The sequence below is a fragment of the Centroberyx gerrardi genome, chromosome 16 (assembly GCF_048128805.1).
Source record: "Centroberyx gerrardi isolate f3 chromosome 16, fCenGer3.hap1.cur.20231027, whole genome shotgun sequence".
NCBI lineage: Eukaryota > Metazoa > Chordata > Actinopteri > Beryciformes > Berycidae > Centroberyx > Centroberyx gerrardi.
Window position 1 is genome coordinate 6,905,999 of NC_136012.1, and position 11,622 is coordinate 6,917,620.

General features: G+C 41.6%; 1 protein-coding gene across 1 annotated transcript in view; it reads left to right on the forward strand.

Moving 5' to 3' along the window:
• Positions 1-11,622, forward strand: part of aff2 (AF4/FMR2 family, member 2) — a 121,812-nt gene that overhangs the window by 78,708 nt on the left and 31,482 nt on the right. Inside the window, exons 9-10 of the mRNA XM_071927121.2 lie at positions 1,511-1,565; positions 9,253-9,290. Of these exons, the coding sequence (XP_071783222.2) occupies positions 1,511-1,565; positions 9,253-9,290 (93 nt within the window). The remainder of the gene's footprint in view (positions 1-1,510; positions 1,566-9,252; positions 9,291-11,622) is intronic.

The following is an 11,622-nucleotide window of genomic DNA, read 5'->3' on the forward strand; positions in this document are numbered from 1 at the left end:
TATGCGTGTGTTTTGTTTTTGCAGTCGGAGTGCACGCGCATCTGCAACTCCCGGCAGCACGGCGTTGAGCAATTAGTCATTAGCCGAGCTTTGATTGGGCTTCGGAAAATATTAACATCCTCTCGAACAAACTTCCAGAAGTAATGGCATTCAGCCTTATAAAAAGGGCCGTATAAAGAGATCCAGTTTTATGAAGACAATTAAGAGCATCTGCACCTTGTAGAGATTTGCCTGAGCTGACGCCAGGCGCTCTAAGCTCCGCACGTCACGGATGCTTTCGTCCATAATTCATTTATATCTGACTGCCTCTGTCCTCATGCAGTCCTGGTGATGCTCTGAACACATTTCTCCCTCTCTCTCTCTCTTTATTCCTCTCCCCTCCATGCTTCCCTTCCTCTCTCTCTACTCAATCTCCATCCCTCTTCTCTCCATCCCCTCGTCTGCTTGCCTCCTCTCTCCGTCACTTGCTCTCCCTCTCTCTCTCCCTCCCCCCCCCATCATTATCACCTCCATCTTTCTCGCTATCTCCCTCTCCCCATCTGTCCCTTCTTATGAAATTCAATATGGATCCATTATTCATTCATTCAAACATATCTATCATCGCCGCGCGCCGCACTATGCCCTTATCTGCAAAAGCTTTTCTTATTGTGCTCCGGTTATTCACAACTCGCACGGTCCCATTTGAAAACACCACAACACTGGGGAATGTTTTTTAGCAGTGCAAGCACTGACAAGAGTGGTTTGTGAGGCAATAAAAATCCCTTAAGGGGATTCTCCTGTCATAACAATAGCGGTGCCAGCTTAAAATAACAGTAGTTTGTGTGGAGGGTTTATATAAAGCAATAACACGTGAACTTGCCAATGCGCAGCGCACACACACACACACTGAGGGAATGGAGTGGTATGGAGCAGGTGAGGTGGTTTTGAGTGGAGGGAGGTCATGTTATCAGCTGATGCTTACACACACAAGTTACAGGGACATTTCCAGTGATCAAAATCATATGGAATGCCACTGAGTTTTTTTTTCATGCCCTGCAAAAGGCCCATATTGGCTGATTGGAATTCCGCGACTAACACTGAACAAAATAAACACAACTAATAGAGGAAGCGGCGCAGCAGGCACGTTCCTTTTTCTAGTTAGAAGCCCTGGCCCCCAAAATGTCTGCAGTCCTGATGAAGGGACGGATCCCGACCGAGCGCTTCTTCTTTGTTTCCAAGGAATTCCTGGCCGTAGGTCAGCGGCTGTCAAGAGCGAAAGTTTCCAGGTGAAATAACAATCTGTCCTTTCTCTCTTGAAGCCCCAAAACACCGAACATCTGGTAGAGTTTTGTCGGCGAACCGCTCCGTCCGCTGCCCCACTTCCTCATTCCCCAGCGGGAGCCAACGCCGCTCTGGCTGTGTAATTAACCAGTTTACCAAGAAGGCTTCTCTGAGGTTTTCTGAGGTTTCACAAGCAGACAGATCATGGCTCACGGCAATAACATCTCTCTCTCCCTCTCTCTCCGTGCAGCATGTTGGAGGATGACCTGAAGATCAGCAGCGATGAGGAAGACACTGAGCAACAGGTGAGATCCCTCAATAATCCATCAATCTATGCATATATCCATCCATCCATCTGTCCTTCATTCATTCATTCATTTACATTGCATTGATTTCCACTACATTTACATATTTGTTCTTTCATCCATCCATCTATCCATCAATCCATTCAACCCATTTTTGCTGAAACCATTCACTCTCCCATTCTTTTATCCTTTCATTCATTTATTATTTCATCCATCCAAGCACTAGGTATTTACTATATAAATACATAGCAAGAATACTAAGTTACCAAGTCATTACAGCTGTAATTAAAGAGCAACTAAACCCCAAACCCAAATCTCTATGTATAATCTAATGGTGAAAGTAGGGTACTGAACTGGCCATCTGCTATTGGCTGATCTTTGATACCAGGTGATGTCACCTTCAACAGATAACAACAGGTGGTGACATCACCTGGCACAAAAGATCAGCCAATAGCAGATGGCAATTTCAGTGCACTGTTTTCCACCATTCGATATCAGGCTTTACACAGATTTTGGGGTTTGGGGTTTAGTTGCTCTTTAAGCAGGTAAATACTTAGAAACAGCTGTAATACCTAAAAAAAAAAACTCTGGTATTACAAGTCAGTTCAAGTAACCACATTGTAGTTGTCATAGGTTTAGGATGGGAACAGAGTTTAACTGCATAATTGCTACAGAATTAGGCTACACTTTCTTAGAAACACCTTCTCTATTGACCATCACTTATCTTGTAGGTGCTGAAGGTTTATATTAGCAATAGCCTAAGTTTAATTGTGTACTTTCTAGCAGTCAAGGCAATATTTTACTAGAAATTCACTTTAATTGTTCACAGCTTAAACGCTCATTGTGATCTGACCAGTGTCAAGCCAGCCACAATACAAAAAACCCTTTTAGTTATTATTTTCAAAATAAAAGCCTTGTTCACAAAATCTGTTGTATTTGCCTACTTAGTTACAGCTGTAATTACTTGGTAACTTGGTAATATCTCAGACACCACTGGTCCAATTTTGATAAAACCTGGAGGGATGATGCATCTTCATCAGTGTTTATAAAGCACACTGACTGGCCTGATGAGGTCAAAAAAAGGGCTGTAACTGCTACACTATAGCTCCGATTTTGATGAACCTTGGAGGGATGTTGCATCTTGTTACTGATTGGCCCGAGGGGTGCCTGCATCATCCGTGCGGGATGACACGTTTTGAATTGTTAATTCATTCCTTCAGTCAGTGTTGGCTCATTGAAGAGGTCGGGTCACTTTGTCATGTAAGGGACACAGTTGTCCGTCTCTTCCCTTGCGGTTTTTCAATATTGGCATTAGACCTTGTCCTGGCATGGTGGCCCTCTCCCCTCTAATCACTGTTATCAGGCTCTAATGATAACAGAGTTGCATTCAAAGCAGTCGGTGGGGTTCCTCCTCCACTGTGCAAACACATATCTGTACTCATCAAACAGCATTTATCCATTAGATATTTTCTGTTAATGAAAAGATACCAACTCCTCTCATCCCCTTTTAAACTGGCCGTTTGATTATATAATTACCGTGATGCTAGATATTATAATTATGGATGATAACAGATCATTTATAGTGATTTTAGTTGCTATTATAATTATGGTGAAGGTAGATCTGATAATTACAGACAGTTAGCATGCATTCAGAATTTTAGCAAGTGGCTTCCTTAATCATAGGGGTTATGTATCGAGACCATGATTCCTCTTAGCGTTAGGACGCATAGTTGGGATGGAGGAGGATAAGACCTCCTCTAGCTTCTTCTCCTTCTTCTTCTTCTTCTTCTTCTTCTTCTTCTTCTTTATGTCTCTCTCCTTATCCCTCTTTTTCACTCTCATGCATACAAATTCTCTTTCATCTTCATTTTTTTCTCTTGCTCTGTTTCTTGCTGTATCGCAATCGGTCTTTATCCCTCTCTAAGTCTCTAACACACATTCTCTCTCTGTCTGTATCTCTCGTTCATCTCATTCTCTTTATTTTGACTGCGCAAGAGAGACGTAGAGAATGATTGAAATAAACACACAGAGGGGGGGGGGGGAGGGAAACAAGGAGGAAGAGAGTAAGTTCGTGGGACAGAGAGGGAGAGAGAAACATTGAGGGAGGAAGACAAAGAGAGATGAGACAGACCGATAACAAGAGACGCAGACAAGAGGCAAAGATAAAGGGAGGGAGAGACTGAAAGAGAAAGAGAAGACCGAGTGAGAGACAAAGAGATGAAGAGACAGAAAGAGAGAGAGAGAGAGAGAGAGAGATTAATTCAATGGCATTTTTTCTGTGCATGCTGTTAACAGGCTTATAGCAAATGAGTGCATGGTGTATTATCAAGCTTTTATAGCCTGGAGTAAGATACAACACACACACACACACACACGCATGCATTTATAATCAAGTACACAGACATGCATGCGCCCCTATACACACATATGCATGCCAACACATACAGTGTACACATACTTATGCAGACTTACACTCACAAACATGTATGTCGACAAACACGCATAAATATGTACACATGCTGACAGGCTCTCTCTCTCACTCACACACACACACACACACACACACACACACACACTGTCATTAGTATGCTGTAGCAGAGCGCTGTGAGGGCAGCAGAGGAGTATGATGAATATGTTTTTGGCACAGAGGAAAGAGACAGGGTAGAGGAGGGAATTGAAAGAAAGAGTAGAGGAAGGAGGGGGGGCAGGATGGAGGAGAGAGGGAGGGATGAAGGACTGGAAGAGAGGAGAGGAGAGGGAAAGAGAGAGAGAGAGAGAGGTGTTCCTAATGACTTTGGATACTGACAGAAAAATAGCAACCCAATTACCGCTGCATGATTCCTCCCGACGCTCTCTCCCCTCTCTCTCTCTCTCTCTCTCTCTCTCTCTCCCTCTCTCTCTCTCTGGATGAAGCGGTGAAGGTTGCGATGACAGATCACCTTGGTCGGAGTAAAGTCAAGCTTAAAAGCCCCGTCTTTATATGAAAGTGCCGCTGCAGCTAGTTAAAATGCCCAGCGCAGCGGGGAACAGTTGCGTCTATCGGATACTGTGGCACAGCTCAGCGGGCGGCGAAACTATTTAGACAGGTTTCCTGAGCTGTTTCCATCCTTGTATATATTGCTGTTTATGTGACACCACTGGGGTAAATCCCAGGGGTGCACCCGTGCCCGAGACGGCGGGGGGGCCCATCACAGCCCTCTAAATACAAAATGGGCCCCCCTGGCATTCAGATGTGAATTACTAATGAGTGTAGTTTGTAAAGTGTCTCTGCTATCTTGCAGTCTCAAGCTAAGTATCATGGGCATGTTTTTTTTGTCCTTGCATCAACATACAGCTTCAATCATCAAATTGTATTACAATAGTTAATTGAATAAATGTAAGTTATTAATAAATGTACCCTTTAGGTCACTTCTAACTACATTGTTTCAACAACCTAGATATGGATTATAGTCAAGTTAGTGCTAATGCCAGCCAATTTGCTATCTAGCTTTTTCCAGCTAATCTTAGCTAGCTGATGTTACTTTTCTCCCTCGTCAGTCTATGCAATATAGGTTGATCCATAGTATTTTTGATGCTCTCTTATGATAAATGATTTCTATATTTCATTCACTCCCTACTAGACATCTGAAAAGCGCTGCTGAATTAATGGTTAGTGGCCATTTTATAAAGGCAAAGGTGTTTTTTATCAGCGCTTATGTTAAAATGATCCTTATGAGTTTCAATTTTATATTCACTGTAAAATGTAATTGTGTAAAATTAGTGCACATTATTCACAAAATTGCATTGAATTCAGTCCATTTTGTGACGTGGGTAGGTTGGGGTACGGGGCGTCCCAAAGCAATTCTTGCACCCGGGCCCCTTGTGAACCTCTTACACCTGTGTGTGAAACCTGAGAATTTGTCACTGGAGGTTATTTTTCGCTATACAGCTTAAAAACAACTCATTCTTGAAGATATAAACTCAAATCAGCAAGTCCCAAACACCATGAACCAGGCTCATTTTATCTTTACAGGAGGCCTAATGTATATTACATTCAAAAATGCTGATCAAAACATACTTTTTGATTCCATAATTAAATGTAAAGATCAGTGACCTATGAAAGACTCCCACATTGTGTCTGTGTTTTTTTTCCATGTCGGGTCACAAATTTAAACATAATCTGTACATGTAAAATATGCAGTGTTTAAACCATATAATTTTCTACATCAAATCACAGTTTGGGCTGGTTTAAATATGTACTGGCCAAAACCGGTTTATGAATAAGTAGAATCTGAAAAAGTAGTTTTTTGATGTTTGTGGAGAAGACAAGGACACTGGGACACCAGGGTCAGAACAGACCAGACTGGGTATGAAGTACAACTTTAATTAAAGGAGCTCAAGCCTGCTTTTTATGCTATTATGCTTTTTTTTTTTTTTATGGTACTTTCACCCTGTGTGCTTAGTTGATACTGTCCCTTTATTTGTTCAGATCATCATTGGCTTTGCTGTGTGTGTGCTTCTGATGATGTTTGTTTGATTATATAATCATAGACCTAGCAGTATGTCTCTAGCACAAAATAATTAATGCAAATGTATTTTAATTTCTACATAATGGGGAAATTATAGCTCAGGAAAGACTCGTCAGTCATTTTAAATTGGAGAACAAATAAAAACCTCACAGTTGCGCAAATCACATTTATTAATCTATTTAATTATTCACATAACTTTATTGGCCAATATTCACACTGAGCAGTTGCACAGTTACCATAGAATTGTGTGAGAGGGTTTTGGAAACTCTCTCAAATGACAATTACTCACAATTTTGTTTCACACCATAGCAACATTCAACCAGCTGTAGCTCTTTTATTTTTTCTTCAGTTCAAGGACAAAGTACATCACTTTGTAGATCTGATTTTGTTTTCCTCAGAGTGTGAAAAAAGAGCATTCTCAGATCTGTGATGATTCACCATGCTGTCTCACATACACCAGTGTTACCATGCGAGCCTAACCCAGTCCTTGTAGTGCATATTAAACCTGGAGATATTCTTTAAGCATCTTTGAGATTCTTTAAGACTCTTGAGTCTTAAATGTTGTAACAGACCTTGATTTTTTATTTGTAATTTAAGAATGAAAGAAAAGAATAGTATTAATGCATAACTTGGTCATGAATACTGTATGTAGAGGCCACTGATACACCTAAGAAATGCAGATTGAATGTAATGCATACTAATCCCAATGAAGCCTTTCATTTATATCGACCTTACTGAAGCTTAAAGCATAATTTACAAAGGAATAGCACAACATATAAAAAAGAGAAAGGAGTTTAATATTAAAAACATGAGAAACAACACAAGATTTAAAAGTGGGAAAATCCAAAGCATCACATAAAAGCAAGACTGTAAAAGTGTTTAAGAAGTGGTTTACAAGATAATAATTTTGTCAGTCTAAGTTCCTCAGGCATTTTACAGTCTAGGGGCCCTAATAGTAAATGACCATTAGTCTTGAATCTACACTACGGGACAGTCAGATCTCACAAGGGACATAAAGGTCTTCCATGTACTGTAGCTAGGGGCCAAGTGATGCTACAAGTTTTGGATATAGAGTCTCTTTGTTCCGCACCAGTTAGAACCCTACAGTAGCTGCTGCGTTTCTATCTGAACTGTGCAACCTCTGCGCAAGACTTGCATCAGCTCTTCGGGATTTTCAGGCTCTCGTTCAGGTGTTGGAAATGCTTTGTAAGCTGTCTCCCGCGCCGGTGACGCGTCGCCAAACAGACGGGCGCTCGCTGCATTGTTCGGTTACAGTTCAAGATGGTGCGGGGGCGTTTAAAGCCTTGTTTGCCGGGTCTGATGCACAATACACTGTGATGTCTCGCACCCACATGAGCGAGAGACGAGTCCGTTATGTCTCGAAAGGTCTGAACAGTAGAAACTAGTCTTCTTTGTCACGAATATTAGCCTGCGTTGCGGGCCAGATTGTGTGAGTAAATCCCACTCGGGTTGTTTGTTCTGTATTTGTTGCTTTTAAGCATCTGAAATCCAAGCTAGCTAAATATATTCACAGATAGATCCGATCCTTGAGCCCCGCAAGTCTCCCAAAGCCAAAGATCTGAAGAGGCTTGTTGTTGTAGCCTGGAGCTACTCATCGATCTATCAGAAACTTCACTGGTCCAGCTAATCACCTTATTCCTAGAGAGAGAGAGAGGGAGAGAGAGAGAGAGAGGGAGAGAGGGAGGGAGGAAGAGAGAGAGGGAGAGGGGGAGAGAGAGAGAGAGAGAACGGCCCTTTTTGATTCCAGTAATTCAGTTTAATTGCTGTTGGGTTTCCAGCGGTTGAAGATGAGCTAACCGGCCGTATATTAGCGAGGTTGTGTTTACTATTTTTGTGTTGTTATTGTAATTGATGTAGTTGTGTAAAAAAAAAAAAAAAAAAAAAAAGACAGACTCGAAGTTGACAGAGGGAGGAAAAGAGGATGAGAGGGGAGGGAGGGAGGAAAGGCTTCACTGACGAACTTAATCGGCCCATTCTGCCGCTGAAAGGGAGAGAGGGGGAAGAGGAAGAGAGGAGGGCGGGGTGAGAGAGAGGACAGAGGGATGAGGGGAGGGGAGGGAGGGGGCGAAGGAAGCAGAGACAAGAGAGGGGGGATAAAAGGGTTTTCTTGCCGTCTTAATCACCCCATGCCTTCCCGTAGAGGAGAGGAGAGGAGAGGAGAGAGGTATAGAGAGATGATGGAGGGATGAGAAGTGCAGGTCAGAGGAGTGGAGGAATAAAAGGGTGGAAGGGAAAAGCTAGATAGCGTCTTTAAGTTGTATTGATTTACAATATAGTTAAAACGATAAGAATGGGGGCAGTGAGCTGTAGTTTTTCATCTGTATTTCACATCGCAGCCAAATGACACAGATGAAATTTTGTGCATAATTGTTAAAAATTTTCACAACTCTACACTTCTTCATAACGCACAAATCTCACATTGTCTTTCAGTCTCAATAAATCCTGCTGCAGCTGATACTACTGCTGCTATTTTATACATCATGTTTTTTCATTCATACTTTTTCGGCTTTACTTTTTTTTTAGTTTTGGAATTGTCAGTGGAATAAGTTTATATATTTCCTCCATTCGCTCTATTTATATCCTGTTCTTCTTCTACTGTATTTCTACTTCTTGCTGCTGCAACGGCCCAATTTCCCCATGAGGATCATTAATATCTAATCTAATCTAATCTAATTAATCAATTGTCAAGTGATTTGATAAATTCAAAATGGATTAGTGATTCTATAAAAACACAGCCATGTTTCATCATTCATGTTTCATCCCCACTGTCTATCATGAATATATCGATCACGCCATACCAACCCGCCATTGTTTAAATTGAACAGCCTCTTATTTATCGTTTAACATGAACGTGATCAGGCAGCTAAATGCCAGCCAATAAACACACCCACTGACATTCATCACAACTTTTCATAAGTCTTCCTGTCTTCTTCGTAAGGCGTTCAGCTGCTGCTCCGTCTCTGCAAAAGCAAAATAAAAATGAACCCACATTCAATCCTTAACTATAGGGACTGTAAAATATAACCAATCATCGTGAAACTGTAAACGTAAGCATAGTTTCAATTGAATATATTGAGTAAAGAATGCTCTCTTTTTCTCTCTCTCTTCCTCTGTGTGTGTGTCTATGTGTGTGTGTATGTGTGTATTTGTATTGACAGGTGTCTGACAAGCCCAAAGCCAGAGGCACAGCCCTAAGGTAAGACAAATGACCGATCTCTGTACTGTCATTACGTTCTGCTTTGGTGGTTTATTTATTTACACTGCGTACTGTATCTCTGTGCTGTGTGGTGCTGCTCCACACACAACACAAAGATCTATCCATTTTGCATGAGTCTATAGCATATGAGCTTGTTAGTTTTGGTTTGGTATTTTCTCTACTTGCTGCATGAAAGCACAGTTAAGGTCAGGGGCGTGATTGAGATGGTAGCACATCAGGGGCAGGTACAGTGTAAGTGACTATAGCACTGGAATTTAAAATGCAATGTGTAACTAATGTGCAGATTTAATGGAAAATATGTACGAACCTACTCCAGCTGACGAACTTAAAGCTGCACTTTGGTGGCCCAAAGTGGCAGAAAGAGATAAGTATTTGAATTTTTTGAAAGTTTGAAGGACTTCATTACCCAGAAGCAGAGGTCACAATTTTAATTGCTTGAGACTTGACTTGATGCATGAAGAGAAGACTTAGGACTTGACTTTGACTTGTACTTTGATGACTTGAAAAGGTTTCTAAAGTCTTGACTTGAGGTCTTGTGTTTGTGTAAATGACTTAGATTGAAAGTGATGAGATTTGTTCCAGCAGACGACTGAATTTAAATTCTGTTTTCTGAATTTGTATGGAATGACTGAATTTATTGAAGTTGAAACTGATTATAGAAATCAAACTCATGCTCTGGACTCTTGATTTGTTCTGACTTGACTTGCTGTTCTACATTTAGACTTGAGACTCGACATTAATGACATGGACTTGACATGGACTTGATTTGGTAATCCACATTTAGACTTGGGACTTGACTTGAGACTTGTGCCTCAAGACTTGAGACTCACTTGGGACTCGAGCAAAATTGACTTGGTCACACCTCTGCCCAGAAGTCATGTAATGTGACGTCAGTAAACTGTGCAAATCCTTGGGCCAACATTTCTTCTTCTTGGTGGCTGTGTGTCTGGTTTCCCACCAGTGTCCATACTGACACCAGTACACCAGATGAGACACTCTTCTCTGTGGCAGACCCACTTTGTGATTTAGGCTGATAATAGTGTATTTTTACATAAACATCTTACCTATCGCAGAAGTATGAATTGCAGTACCAAGTAGTTTTGTTCCATTTTCTAGTCCCTATCCCTGCTGAAGGTGATACTGTCCATTTCCATCACTACAAACAGTTGCCCATTCATCACAGGGTTAAGCACTGTGCTTCGGTTCATTATTGTCTTGTAAGTGTTGGCATCTTAGGGGAGCATGCCACCTAATTAATCATTTTAAAAATGTTCGTCTTAGCCTTTGTTCTACCACAGAAGATTGGGGAAAATTCATGTTAACAGCTGATTTCGGTGTTAAGATCAATTTTTCATAAATTCGCCGTTTGCTCGGAATTTGTTGTATGCACGAAATTGGTGCATAAGAATATAAGAATCTTTTATAAATGAGGCCCGTTGTGCTCACAGTCTGAGGGCATTAGTATGCAAGTCTGGTGTGTGACTGTGTGTGTGTGTGTGTGTGTGTGTGTGTGTGTGTGAGAGAGAGAGAGAGAGCCAGACAGTGAGAGAAGGAGTGTGAGTGTGCTGTGTGTCTGTGTGTGCCCCAGGCCATGTGTTACTCTGCTACCGCTAATGAGCCCATTCACACTGCAGCCCACTCTACTGAACACCACACACACACATACACACACACACACACGCACACACACACACATGTATATCCACAGGGACGCTGGGACTAGAGATGCTGCGAGCGATCCACCGGCTATATCCCCCGTGGAACGTAACACACACACACACACACCCACACACACAGACATGCACACCCACTTTCTCTCTCACACACACACACCACACACCATGCACCACACACACTCACACACACACACACGTCTCTCTCTCACTCACTCACACTCCACACACATTTTTGTTCAGAATCTTGCTCTGACAACCTCACCCACATACCAATCGCTATTCTGCTACCACACACACACACACACACAGCCACCCACCCTAACCATCCTACTATATCGCATAACAGACCATATCATTTGTGTAATGTTTCTGTGCTGTAAGCTTTGTTAGGTGCTGGACTCTTCCTCATGTTTTCTTCTAGCAGCATTTCTCCTGTGCATGTTTGATAAAGAATACCCGCTTCTGCCAAAAGCCCCGTAGTTTTATGGATTCCTCTCTTTTTATTATAATTTTTGTTTTAAGTTTTGCCAGTTTCCTGCAAAGCACTGAACAAACTCTGGTTCTAGTGCTAATAGTAGTAGTATTAGTAGTGGCAGTAGTAGTAGTGGTAGTAATAGTATTTGTATTAGTAGTAA